Source organism: Mobula hypostoma, chromosome 10 (genome assembly GCF_963921235.1).
Source record: "Mobula hypostoma chromosome 10, sMobHyp1.1, whole genome shotgun sequence".
In the NCBI taxonomy this organism is placed as follows: domain Eukaryota; kingdom Metazoa; phylum Chordata; class Chondrichthyes; order Myliobatiformes; family Myliobatidae; genus Mobula; species Mobula hypostoma.
The window spans coordinates 22,246,419-22,261,359 of NC_086106.1; the positions used below are offsets into that span (position 1 = coordinate 22,246,419).

Genomic DNA, 14,941 nt, shown 5'->3' on the forward strand with positions numbered 1-14,941 from the left:
AGCTGTCTTCATGCCAATTCCTATGGAGCACTATAAGTCACCGACAGCCAACCAGAGTAAAGTCAGCTTTAATCCCACACATTACATCCCACCGGTCAATAACACCATGAGCAAAAGATGAGAGGTATAGTGGAAGGAGATGCTAGAAGCAAGGTTGTATTTTCACAGAGCAAATCACAGTGTTGAACAAGATTTCAAAGGTTGTGGTGATTTAAGAAATGGCAGAGTATTCTAATAAACAACTAAAATATGAAGTCAGCTGTGTGAAGTATTTAATGTTGGAAGATATTTGATTAATTTGGATCATTTTAGATTCACATATTGTACGAGAAAGAGACGTTTCCTGTGCTCTAGTGTTTGATGTTCTAAAGTGTCAGATAGAAAAGATGGTTAATTCTTCTATGGGGTCTCTGCTACTGCTTGTCTCTGTGGGTCTCCAACGTGCTTCCTCTCATTTTGCATGTCCCTGTTAGTTCAATTAAAGCGTACATTACGGTTGCCAACTTTGTGGTGTGGGTATATAATGCAATCAAGGAGAAAACAAATCAGTATTGGAGGTGTTTTTTAGAATCTTCCATTCTGCCTGCAAAGAGTCAGCAGTATCTGTTACTTGCATTACTGATCTGTAGAGCAAGGTGATGCGTGTTCAACAACATTTGTGCTGCAGAAGAATTAGTTATCCGACATTTTCAAACAAAGCTTCAGTGGGCAAAACTGCCCACCAAGCAGTCTAACAGAAGGAATGATTACATTTCCTTTAATGAATTATATGTGGGCGGCTGTACAAACATATGATAACAAAACAAGCATTAAATGTCTCATTCTGTTCCATTAAAAAAAAATCTGTCTTATGGTATCTTCAGTCCCCACCCCCAAACTAACTCTGAAATGTTTGCATATGCTGGCTTTTCATATAATTCAAGGGTCCGAATGTTAACAGGCTCTGTAATGGAAAATGTAATACTCGCATTAGAATTTCTCAGAAGGGCATCTCAAATGTTATGACCTCGGTCTCCAGGTCAATAATTATTGCATCCAGCAAAGACTGATTTCAATTCATCCGGACAACATCTTCCTGTAAATGTTGCGGTGTCACTCGAAGCTTGTGAAATCCATCATCTTTTTTGTAACAGTAAGTATATAAGAGTTGTAAAATCAGTGAGTATAAATTATTTAAAAACGCAAACAACAGGAATTCTGCAGATGCTGGAAATTCAAGCAACACACATCAAAGTTGCTGGTGAACGCAACCGGCCAGGCAGCATCTCTAGGAAGAGGTGCAGTCGACGTTTCAGGCCGAGACCCTTCGTGAGTCCTGACGAAGGATCTCGGCCTGAAACGTCGACTGCACCTCTTCCTAGAGATGCTGCTTGGCCTGCTGCGTTCACCAGCAACTTTGATGTGTGTAGTATAAATGATTTGTTTTTCTTTTTCCCCCTTAATCCACGTGAGATGTGAGCTTTGCTTTGATTAAACAGCTGAAACTATTTCTCAATCAGGCTGATTCCCCCGGAGAAATACATCACGACATAAAAAGGAAGATTACTGCAGGTTTTAATGAAAGGTTCAGATCCAAAACACTCTATTCCTACGAGAAAAATGCACGCTCCTCCAAAGGGCCTGATTTATTCGATCTACTACATCAGCCTTGCAGCTATCGGGGTCCCAGGTAACATTTTACAATATTATTAACAGCAGAAATGTAGAATAACTCTCTTTGGAGTTGCATCAATTCATCTGTCTGGATGCCGGCAGTGCACAAGCAGATGCAGTTTTCGTCTCCAGATATGTTTCTCAGTGCAACGACTTTGGTAAACAATTATTGGATTATTGGCCACTGAATCAGAAGCTCTGCGAGTGTAAAGAAACTTGTAACATTCAAGACGATTGTCGATACCGTCACATAAAGCGCCGCTACTCACTTGTTGATGTATGGCTATTGTTAAGTGCATGACGTATGGTACCTTACACATGGAACGTATATTATAGACGAAATGCATGTTTCAAACAGCATACTAATATATTGGAAGGTGTGGGATACGCTCGTACAGATTTTGTTTTTCACAGACAGGCAACCGAAAGGACGAAGTGGTAAGTGTAAGTTATTTGATTTCTTATTTACATCTTGGCAATGTCTTCAGCAAGTTAACTAGGTGCACGTTTTTCTTTTTTTTTTTTTGTTTTTTTATGTTGGTGGAATTATTAGGCAGTAATAATTAGATCATCAATACTTCCCATCACAGTACAATGATAATTAAGCTCACTTTTTATCAGTAAATAATTATATAATTTGGCGGACTAATTTGCACTACAGAAGGAAGCTTTCCCTTCGTAATCTGCCTTGCTGAATTGAATTCGCGATCTCATGGTGACATTGAATGATTATAGTTTCCACTATTCAGTCATAATCCAACAGGCGTGTTAGATGCATGTTTTAACAGGGACATTGAGATAATTTCATAGAATAAGTTCAGAACTTTCTTTTTCGAGATATGCTGAGCAAGAATCTGTCAATGTATTCCCCCCATTGAGGTGTTGCGCAATAAATCACCTTTTCTTCATGCTCAGATTGGACAGGTTGTTTCCGATCACTCGGTTGTCCTGTTCGTGTTTCCACTTCATTTGCATCTTCTACCCACCACCACTAACCCATCCCACGCCGCCTCCACGCACCAAGAATTGCTTACTTTTCAACTGCGATGATCTTGCGTTTTTTTTTTTACTTAATGTGCTCTGCAGTTTACAGCAGTCGCTACAATTACTTCCGACTTTTACTATGTTCCAAGTCGATGTTCCGGAGACAGTGATGTGGCGTTGTGAATTATAATTTTCAAGCGTTATGCCGCACTGAGACAAACAAATTTTATTTATATGTGTACAATCATAAAGAGTTTTGTCATAATAACTCAAGAATGATTTCTGCCCAGCTGGAGCGAGAAGGCTTTAGAGCCCTGCTTCACGTTCAAGAAAATGAAGGTTGGTCATTCAGATGGGGATGAGAAAACATATTGAATCGGACTACTGAGAAAGTTTACCATTTTTTATACGACGTGCATTTTTGAGTTCCAATAAATAATACTTTAGATGAAAATTCCTACAGATATTAAAACTAAAATTTCTGCAGAAATTGTCTTTGTGGTAAATAGTGAGCCGTTTAAAAGTGGAGTAGGTAAGATGAAGCAAATACCCTTCCATCCCTTTTCCGCTTCTTCAGTTCTAACTTAAAAATTGTATCCCATTATTTTCTGCAGCTAATGTGATGACGCTGGTAATCCTTTCAAGAGCAAAGTGTGGCCTTTCCAGGTGTGTCAACTGTTACTTGGAGTCTATGGTGGTGACTGATCTTCTAGTCATTTTCACCGCGGTGATACTCAGCCGGATCAGCGTGACTTACGCACCGGGTACTTTCCTGTCCCTGACCCCGGTGTGCAGCATCAGTAGTGTACTCGTTTATGTAGCCAGGGACAGTTCGGTCTGGCTGACCGTCGCATTCACTTTCGACCGATTTGTTGCCATTACTTGCCAGAATCTTAAAACAAAGTATTGTACCGGGAGATCAGCTGTGTTGATTATAGGCTCTGTCTGTGTTCTAAGTTGTGTAAAGAACATCCCCTTCTACTTTATTTACCAGCCTTCCTACGTCATTAATGGTGTCCCCTGGTACTGTAATGTGAAATCGAATTTCTATCATTTCCCGATATGGAAAGCCTTCAATTGGATCGATTGCATTCTCACACCTTGGCTACCATTCATCTTCATTCTGCTTCTGAACATTTTGACGGTCAGGTATATTGTCATTGCCAGCAGAGCCCGCAGGAGGCTGCGGACTAGCGAACTGCAGTGCGATCCTGAGGCAGAAAGTCGCAAGAAGTCGATCATCTTACTCTTCGCCATCTCCGGTAGTTTTATTCTTCTGTGGATGACCTATGTCGCAAACTTCCTCTATGTCGAAATTACCAAAGATAAATATTCCGCAGGATTCAACTTGAAAGACCCGAAGTTCGTGTTCAGGGAAGTGGGGAACATGTTGCAGCTGCTGAGCTCTTGCACTAACACGTGTATTTATGCCGTGACCCAGACGAAATTCAGACAGCAAATGTACGATGCGTTAAAGTATCCTTTCAAACTATTTTTCGCAGTGATTCACTGAAATGGTTGTAATCAAAATTAGAATGGTAGCAACAAAGAAATATTGCTGTTTTCCAGGAAATGTATTCCCCAACCCATTAATACGCAGTCCTATAAGCCCCTTATAGCAACCAGGCTACTTCCCTCCTCAACGGCAATTAATCCTCTGACAAATATCGGCTGGAATACCCTCTGAACGCTCAAGTAATACGCTATAGACAGCTCAGTAAATCTCAAGAATTAACGAGGCAGGTTACATGAAAATAGCATTGGGATTCTCACCAAAAGCAGAAGTTCCATTAAAAAAAAAGTAGTTTGAACTGCATTTGGTTATGCTATTGTTGCTGAAACTGCATTCAGTGTCTTTGATGTAATGCAGAAAAAAACAGAACAGTTACGTGAAACAACGATTCACCTGGAAGGATTGCATCCATTCATGAACGTTCGAATGGGAAGAAGTTCAAGTCATGATGCATCAAGGCCTTCTGAAGGACCCCAACACCCAGGGCATGCCGCTTTCTCCTGATTACCATCACGTAGGAGGTACAGACGACCGAAAGCACACACAACCCTTCAGAAAAGCTTATTTTTCTCTGCCATCCGATTCCGAAACGAACATTGAACACGTGAACATTATCTCGCTTTTGAAAAATATTTTATTTCTGTTCTTGCACATTTTTTTTTAAATCTATTCAATATGCGTATACTGTAACTGGTTGATTCTTAGATTGACCGATAAATTGGTTGACTCATGTATTCATTTATTCATCTGTTTTCTTTATATCTATTGTATTGAACTGCTGCAGTTAATTTGGCAAACGTCACGGCACTTGCCGGTGATAAGAAACCAGACACTGATCGAAAAAAGCTCAATGATGAAATGTGTATTTTTTTTTTATACTAGGACGAAAAATACTTAATGGAACAGAAGGGTAAGTATAAATGAAGTACCGGCCAAACAGTGCTACCTCCACGATACAAGCTCTCGAACATTGTTTTTCAGTTGTCAGATATACACCCCTGCCTCTGTTTTACACTTTATATATCCACGTTTGTTAACAACTTTAATATTATTGGCTAGATACATTCATTTTCCATCAGTAAATTCTACATGACTATTTGGCAGAATTCTATTGATAATTAAAATCTTCGCAACACCCTAACACTCCCAGTATTTGCATCTCTATTACAGTGTTATTTTCCAATCTATTCTGGCAAAATCTTCTCTCTTATTTCTGTAATGTAATTTACTCCTCTTTACTACTGATACACCTGACTTGACCTTCTACTTCTCAAATTCCAAGATGATTTAGATCAGGGGACGATCCATTTCCTCTCTCTCTCCTTTTATCTTAGCTCTCTAATCAATTCCGATTCATTACACAACACCGAATCAAGATGACCCCTTGTGGGCTGAACAACAAGGTGACCAAAAGGCCAGGTCGTTGGTATTCTAGATTTTTTTTTTTCCCTCTTGGAATCCCGCAAGGACCTGATGTTCCCAATCTATCTCCATATTGCAATCTACCATGACGAGCGATTCACTGCACCTTTGGCATGTGTTTTCTATGCACCGTTTGACCACATCGATAATCACTGTTTGGGTCTCTGTATTTAATTCCCATTAGGGTCTTCTTCCTCCTGCAGTTGATTCGCTCGATCAAAACGATTCAACAGTTTCTGATCATATGCTAATTCTTTCTGTTGATTTAAATGATTTTCATAAACCCAGTCACGCCACCCGCTTTGAAGTCCTGTTCATACTTTCTCGACAACGTTTATCATTGGACAGTAAGCTACCAGCTGTAATCTTCTTTCAGCTATGATTCAGTGTTCATGCAAGATTATAATTGCTTATCTGTAACCGTGACACAAGTTCATCGATGCATCTAGAGGGACGGGCATTTCTGGAAGTACAGTCGTTGGAAATATAGAAACATAGAAAATAGGTGCAGGAGTCGGCCATTCGGCCCTTCGAGCCTGCACCGCCATTTATTATGATCATGGCTGATCATCCAACTCAGAACGCCGCCCCAGCCTTCCCTCCATACCCCCTGACCCCTTGTAGCCACAAGGGCCATATCTAACTCCCTCTTAAACATAGCCAATGACTGGCCTCAACAGTTTCCTCTGGCAGAGAATTCCACAGATTCACCACTCTCTGTGTGAAGAAGTTTTTCCTAATCTCGGTCCTAAAAGGCTTCCCCTCTATCCTCAAACTGTGACCCCTCGTTCTGGACTTCCTCAACATCGGGAAAAATCTTCCTGCATCCAGCCTGTACAATCCCTTTAGGATCCTATACGTTTCAATCAGATCCCCCCTCAATCTTCTAAATTCCAACGAGTACAAGCCCAGTTCATCCAGTCTTTCTTCATATGAAAGTCCTGCCATCCAAGGAATCAATCTGGTGAACCTTCTTTGTACTCCCTCTATGGCAAAGATGTATTTCCTCAGATTAGGGGACCGAAACTGCACACAATACTCCAGGTGTGGTCTCACAAAGGCCTTGTACAACTGCAGTAGTACGTCCCTGCTCCTGTACTCGAATCCTCTCGCTATAAATGCCAGCATACCATTCGCCTTTTTCACCGCCTGCTGTACCTGCATGCCCACTTTCAATGACTGGTGTATAATGACACCCAGGTCTCGTTGCACCTCCCCTTTTCCTAATCGGCCACCAATCAGATAATAATCTGTTTTCCTATTTTTGCCACCAAAGTGGATAACTTCACATTTATCCACATTAAATTGCATCTGCCATGAGTTTGCCCACTCACCCAACCTATCCAAGTCACCCTGCATCCTCTTAGCATCCTCCTCACTGCTAACACTGCCACCCAGCTTCGTGTCATCCGCAAACTTGGAGATGCTGCATTTAATTCCCTCATCCAAGTCATTAATATATATTGTAAACAACTGGGGTCCCAGCACTGAGCCTTGCGGTACCCCACTAGTCACCGCCTGCCATTCTGAAAAGGTCCCGTTTATTCCCACTCTTTGCTTCCTGTCTGCTAACCAATTCTCCACCCACACCAATACCTTACCCCCAATACCGTGTGCTTTAAGTTTGCACACTAATCTCCTGTGTGGGACCTTGTCAAAAGCCTTTTGAAAATCCAAATATACCACATCCACTGGTTCTCCCCTGTCCACTCTACTTGTTACATCCTCAAAAAATTCTATGAGATTCGTCAGACATGATTTTCCTTTCACAAGTTCATGCTGACTTTGTCCGATCATTTCACCGCTTTCCAAATGAGCTGTTATCACATCCTTGATAACTGACTCCAGCAGTTTCCCCACCACCGACGTTAGGCTAACCGGTCTATAATTCCCCGGTTTCTCTCTCCCTCCTTTTTTAAAAACTGGGGTTACATTAGCCACCCTCCAATCCTCTGGACCTAGTCCAGAATCTAACGAGTTTTGAAAAATTATCACTAATGCATCCACTATTTTTTGGGCTACTTCCTTAAGCACTCTAGGATGCAGACCATCTGGCCCTGGGGATTTATCTGCCTTCAATTCCTTCAATGTACCTAACACCACTTCCCTACTAACATGTATTTCACTCAGTTCCTCCATCTCACTGGACCCTCTGTCCCTTACTATTTCTGGAAGATTACTTATGTCCTCCTTAGTGAAGACAGAACCAAAGTAATTATTCAATTGGTCTGCCATGTTCTTACTCCCCATAATCAAATCACCTGTTTCTGTCTGCAGGGGACCTGCATTTGTCTTTACCAGTCTTTTCCTTTTTACATATCTATAAAAGCTTTTACAGTCCGTTTTTATGTTCCCCGCCAGTTTTCTCTCATAATCATCTTTCCGCTTCCTAATTAAGCCCTTTGTACTCCTCTGCTGAATTCTGAGTTTCTCCCAGTCCTCAGGTGAGCCACTTTCTCTGGCTAATTTGTATGCTACTTCTTTGGAATTGATACTATCCCTAATTTGTCTTGTCAGCCACGGGTGCACTACCTTCCTTGATTTATTCTTTTGCCAAACTGGGATGAACAATTGTTGTAGTTCATCCATGCAACCTTTAAATGCTTGCCATTGCATATCCACCGTCAATCCTTTAAGTGTCATTTGAACAGTCTATCTTAGCTAATTCACGTCTCAGACCTTCAAATTTACCCCTCTTTAAGTTAAGAACCTTTGTTTCTGAATTAACTGTCTCACTCTCCATCTTAATGAAGAATTCCACCATATAATGGTCACTCTTACCCAAGGGGCCTCTCACGACAAGATCGCTAATTAACCCTTCCTCCTTGCTCAAAACCCAGTCCAGAATAGCCTGCTCTCTAGTCGGTTCCTCAACATGTTGGTTCAAAAAACCATCCCGCATACATTCCAAGAAATCCTCTTCCTCAGCACCTTTACCAATTTGGTTCACCCAGTCGACATGTAGATTGAAGTCACCCATTATAACTGCTGTTCCTTTATTGCACACATTTCTAATTTCCTGTTTAATACCATCTCCGACCTCACTACTACTGTTAGGTGACCTGTACACAACTCCCACCAGCGTCTTCTGCCCCTTAGTGTTACGTTTCACATAATGTCGTAGAGAGCGTGAAGTGGAGGTAGTTCCTGGTTATCCTCTCACCTGAGGGTGTACACACAGGTTCAATCTTAATCAGAGGAAAAATAGAGCGCAAATGTGAAGAAATGCTTGTTATTGATGGGAAATACAATATATACGTAGTAAAGAAGGTGGACTCTGTCAAGCATCGGATTACCTTTGTGGAGGATCGACTGTGAAGCTGCATTCAACGTTATCAAATTATCCAGTGCTAAACACTTCAACTGTGCGAAATAGAAAACATTGTTTAAAGCAGTCAGCGGTGTATGTCCGAGATTTCGAGAGGAGGGCCAAGATGAAGATTTGGGGTTAAGTCGAAGTTCAAAGTTCAAAGAAAATGTAGTATCAAAACATGTATATCACCGTGCAAGAAAACAACTTTATTTTTTTTTTGTGCGAGTACTGAATCAATCCAGGATAGAAAAAAAAAAACAAAGAATGAGCGCACCAATAAGCGGGCAAAAGACAGTTTAAATACTGTCGTTACGTCGTATCTGGAATTTACAGTTGGCGGACGATTTCCCTCCACGCCGCTCTAACGTATTTGGAAATCATGTACGTGGCAGGATACAGCAGTGGTTTGCCTTTGCCTTCTGCCACGTGAGGTTATGGAGATCACCACCTCTTGCAGTGGATGACCAGGGCGTCTAAGCGCCCTCTCCTGCCCTTACCGCTCCACCAACGCCTGCTGGCCTGCCTTCTTGACCGTTGGACCACCATTCTGTCTCTTCTGCTCAATCTGCTGTAGCTAGAATTCACACGCTGGGATAAGCAGAAGTTTAGTGAGCGTATATCCTTTGGTACAAAAGTCTGATGATTAAGGTCTAATAACCTCCTGATCCCGGTGGTGTGCGTGTGTTTGCTGAGAATCCAGTACCTTCTTCCTCATGGCGACAGCGAGAAAAGAAAATTAAAGAAAAAAAAACTGCATAAACCAGTTGGATGGATCGCTGATTACTAATGATGTTTTCCTGACACATCTCATCGTCCAGATGTGCTCATTGGTTGGGAGGTATTGAGAATTGGGGACTGGGCCGCATCCATATTTTTGCATGTTTTTTCGTCAAGGGCATTGGCCTCCACATACTGGACACTAATTTAGAGAGAAAATAGACATCTGAGTAGTTCTTCTTTTTTATATATATATAAATGGGTCAAAGGTTCAAAGCTCCAATTTTATCGAATTAACCCGAAAGTCCATTTTTTTCCCAGACATCCAGGAAAACAGTTAAGTGTCCCAAAGAATGAAAGACGGATACATGTAAGAACACCAAAGCTCCCCCCAGCTCGCTTCCCTCCCGTGCGGAAGTGACAGCGAGCAACAATTCCACCTCCCCCCACGAACACAAAAAAGGCATCCGTAACGTCATAAACATTCAAGCGTCAGCAAATCAATAGCAAAGGCACAGACTTGCAGTTACCACAATTAATTTCGTGTTACAGGCGGCTTTCGATATATCGCGGATTCTCTCTCTTCATAATAAGGGAGAAAAAGTGGTCTCCATTTTACCATTAAGCGGAGAGACAGAACAAACAACGCGCTGGTTTACGATGTTAAACGTCCGTTGCGTCAGTAATCTTCGAGCTCTGTCCCCGAAGGTCGCAAAGATTCCTGGTCCTCAGGTCAACAACAGATATCCCCACTCCGCCGACAACACATGGGTCTCCTGCCGTGATACCGAACCTCGATCTGCCCGTCTCCAGAGCCCTTATATCTTAGACGTCCGAACTGGAGCTGGACTCTCAGACCGAACACGTGGTGTGCCTAAAAAAGGCTAGACCTGAAACCCCGAGATAACTTGTCTATAAATTATTTGCAGGAATAATGTGTCTATGCGTCAGCCTGTAACTTCAGTTCGAGGACTTCAAAAGAAACCTGAACGGGAAAATAACGACATTGAAGACGGATATAGAGCTCTTTCCGAAGATGCAACCGAATGAATCACCGTTTACCGCCATCTTAACTTCGCTCCGCCCCCAATGTACAATCATTCACAATCTTAACAAATTACTCAGAAAGCAGAGTAGCCTACTTGTTTTCAGATTTGTGTAAACATGCGTGCTTCGTCTGTTTGCTCCAGGTTCCAAAGATCGTTTCGTCAGTATTTTAGTAATCTGACAACGATACATTCCACTGTATAAGTGGTAAACACAGGCCCGCAGAAGCTTTGGTGACATAGGTAGGAGTACAATAATTGTAATTAATGCAGGGTTTGGGTAAACATTCGGTCCATGGTTCCAGGAATACTATGAGCTGACAACCAATTTTGGCAGCTTTCTATGATTCCATGTCTTTCTCTCACACTGAGACTTAATTAAATAATGAAAGGTAAACTGAAAGATGTGTTTAACTGTTTACTATACTCATCGTTCAGCGATACACTACCGTGTTATTAAATTGCAGTTTAACTATGACTAGCAATAGCATTTTCTTAGTTAGAACGTGGAAGGTTAGGATTCTATACTCGGGAGCCCTTTTCGCAATACGAACGTGAGTATCTGAATTTAAAATATCGGAGCTTGCTCTTGGGAATTTCTGTACCAATGAACAGTGCGGTGCCAGTAGCCTGAATATTCACAGTTCGATTTAACCCGGTGATGGTTATAAGGGAATTCTGCAGGCGGATTTGATGCACGCCAACTTTCCTTTCAGATACTACAGTAAAACATGGGGGGGGGGGGATATATCACACGGTGGAAGTGGATGCCTTTATCAAAAATTTTACTTTTACAATGGAATAAATTATCCTACGTATATTTAGTTCCAAAATTTCACTACGGAAATACATATGGAAAACCTGAGTTTCATTTTTAGTGAAGGACACAGCAGGCTTAACGGACTGGAGCAGCAGTTTCCAAGGTGTGGAGCAGTTCAAGGATGTTAGAAACGGAGAACAGAAAAATAAGTGTTATGATTTTATTATAGTCGTACAGTAACATTAACTGTTTACAGTCCTCATGAAGAATATACGTATATCTTAAGCATCATTGAGGTTATAACGTTCACGACAAGAAACATAAAGGCGTTTTTTTATGAGCTTTCAACACCATTTCCTTTTACGTCATACGTCATTCGTTTTGACGATGAAATTGATGTTTTGGCGTCAAGTCCGCAGATAATACGAAGTATGATGGAGGAAGAATGCGTTACATTGTGGAAGCTGAGATGATGGAGAAAGAATAAGACAGAATAGGCAAAGTTGTGCGGATGGGATTCAGCATCGGCAAGTGTACTGTCATGGGAAAAGGAGTAAGAGCGAACAGTATTTTCGAAATAGATAGAAAATTCAAAAACTGGAGGTGCAAAGCGACTTGCGAGTTATCGTGAAACATTCATTACAGGTAATTTGGCAGATGGAGTCGGAGGTGAAAAGGGGAACTGTGATATCTTCATTCATTTTGAGATGATGAACATATAATTGCAAGGCTGTAACGTTCAGGTTTTATAAAATCGTGTGAGACCTCACTGCAACTATCATGAGCAGTTCTTTACACCTTATCGAATTAATGATGTGTTGGCGTCGGGGAGAGTACAATTGTACACAAAAATGATTTCGTGGTTGAAAGTCTTGTCACATGAGGGGCATTCGATGGTTCTCCAACATTACTGAAGGAATTTCAGAAAATAATTTGTGAACTCACTAATACCCACTGGTTGTTAAACGGTTTCAATAGGAAGGATGTGGAGAGGATATGACCTATGCTTGGGTGGTGGAGGGGGTGTTGTCATAGACCAAAAAACGCTGCCTCAGTAATCAGATTCGTCTTTTTTGATGGGAGATGGGAAGGAATCTTATTGGACAGTGAGTGATAATCGATGGAATTAGTCACTGCAGGCGGCTGTGGAGGCCAGACAATTAAACATATTTCAGGCTGAGTTTGATAGATATTTTATTAGTTAAGGCATGAAGGGATAAGGGGAATTAAGAGATTGGGGATGAGAGGGGAAAGGGATCAGTCATGATGAAATGCTGGAGCCGAATCCAGAGGCCAAATGGCCAAATTCTGCTTCTGAGTATTGTGGTTTTATTACTAAAATGCCATGATACTAACTGCGAAGTTCTCCAAATACCGGTTTATTTGATATCACGTGCACTGAGCATCATCAACCGCAACATCAACCTGCGATCCCATTGTCACTAATGCAACTCTATCCATTAGGTGTCCGACAAAATGATATATAAACATAAAACACCGGACAGCCCAGCATGCCGTGAAGGTCACAGAGAACTCAGAGACACGATTGATGTTGTTGTTTTTTTTTTATTTGTTTTGCCTTTTTTTGATTTATTGATCAAGCAACTTTCTAAGATGTCGATACATTTCATGTTCATTGAAACCCTGGACAAATTCCACTACATATGTTACGTACAGCAGCAATAGATCACAAATTGAGTCAGGGTTTAATGTAAAAAAAAACACTATATTTATTAGTATCTACTCAAAATATAGAAAATGAAACGAAATAAACAGAAGTTAACAGTGTTATGTCTCTGTGGCTCTCAAACTGTTAAGCTTAGGAACAGTTCCTAAAGTCTTAATAGGCAAACTAGAAAGCTCCAGTAATCCATGGAATAAGTGAGGGGAGGGACTTGTAAATCCACATTTAAATGTCGCGGGGAGGCGATCACGAATGATTCCACAGGTTCCACGCCAGAAAAACGAAGTAACAGTCGTCGGAGTTCTTATCCGTCGAGTCGTCCCGAACTCCATGTAAAAATATCACAAGATGACAGTCACGGAACATTCCTTAGCACAAGTGGTTAACACATAACATACCCGAAACCATGTAAGGGTTAACAAAGTTGGTCGCCATAGGGTACGCCAAAAAAATCCACGTATGGAACATACGAACTGGCAGTCTTACATTCATTGTGCACTGGGTGCTGTTAATCAACCCAATTCACAGGGCACGGCAAAGTAGCAGACTTTAATTATGTTGGAGCAAGCTACACCCAGCAGCTTGTGGTCCAAAGCTCCCACTCTCTCTCTCTCTCTCTTTCCTTCTGAAAGTCCCAGCGGTCTGTTGCAGCTTGTTACACTGGCGACATTGTCCCGCCTCGTCCAGACGTTTAAAGGTGACACACACAGTGAACCAAACCATGGTCAGCTAATGTACAGTATTGACTCTCTCCACATCCAGCATTTTTAAAATACCATACTGACACTACCGCCAACTGACAGCTACTCAACAATAACTTCCTCAGATTCAGACCATCGTTTTCTGCAAATAATAATTAAATCTCTGTTGAATTATCGCGTGCCACTGGCAAGAAAACAATTTTTGACTGATTGTGACAACTGGAGACCCTGCTGACATTCAAGTTGACAGCCACAGTTTCAGAAACAACTAAGTAGTCAAACTTTGCAAAGAGCGGCAAAGTTGAATGTCTTCATTAAGTCATTTTTCAAATTCAATTATACTCAGTTATGTGCTGTCTATGTCCACGGATGGCACGTCCCGGATACTGATAATGCAGCCTCCAGTAGTCTCCAGAGGGATGCGCTCGCACACGTACACGAGTATTCCAGAATGTCATTCCACCTTTCGAACACCGGATGGCAGCACCAACGAGAGATACTGGCATCTCGTCGAGTTTTGACGCCTTGTTACATCACCTCCTACATCTCTTCTACTGGACTGCAGCAACAAGAATATCGGCGACCAATGAGCTGGTCTGCACAACAATCGTGCAACTGATTTCGAGCCAAAGAATAAGGGAAATAGACCTACTGTATATAACATGATTAATGTCTATTGTTGCTGTGGGATATGCTGTCAAAAAGTTATGGAAATGGTTTGGAAATTATCTTCACTTGAAAAGAACGGCAAAAGAACGTTATAAATGCAAATAATCCCCGTATTTCTGTAGTCGTTTGCATTTATTGTTGGAATTGAAAAAAAAAACGATTGCAGCACATTTTCTTGCTATGGCAATCGACAAACTGATATTTGGAATCTTCCCTTCACTTTATTCTCTCGGTGCATGAAAGCATTCACCACTAATTACCTGAATATATTTCAGCTCTTTGTTGCTCGAAATTCATTATAATTTATTCCTGGACTATGATCACAAATCACGAATGACGTTCGGGTCTTGGGAACTAGAAATGACCCAAAACTTTGAAAGTAAACAATTCTCCATGCAGTTCAATACTAAAGGTTCTCGCCAGTCTACAGATACTGAATACAATACTGCATCATGCACGTGGTACAATGGACCTTCTGA

General features: G+C 41.4%; 1 protein-coding gene across 1 annotated transcript; it reads left to right on the top strand.

Annotated features, from left to right (window-relative positions):
• Positions 1 to 1,599: 1,599 nt before the first annotated feature.
• On the top strand, positions 1,600 to 10,490 carry LOC134352446 (probable G-protein coupled receptor 139). Its single transcript, XM_063059738.1, has 3 exons — positions 1,600 to 1,669; positions 3,252 to 4,138; positions 10,155 to 10,490. The coding sequence occupies exons 1-3, from the start codon at positions 1,600 to 1,602 to the stop codon at positions 10,488 to 10,490; spliced, it is 1,293 nt and encodes a 430-aa protein (XP_062915808.1).
• Positions 10,491 to 14,941: the final 4,451 nt, after the last annotated feature.

Bases quoted from the DNA above. Each gene is read 5' to 3' on its own strand.
- LOC134352446 (XM_063059738.1), top strand. From the start codon at position 1,600: ATGCACGCTCCTCCAAAGGGCCTGATTTATTCGATCTACTACATCAGC. The intron at 1,670-3,251 runs GTAACATTTTAC...TATTTTCTGCAG, and splicing joins TGCAGCTATCGGGGTCCCAG to CTAATGTGATGACGCTGGTA. The intron at 4,139-10,154 runs GTGATTCACTGA...TTCGTGTTACAG, and splicing joins CTTTCAAACTATTTTTCGCA to GCGGCTTTCGATATATCGCG.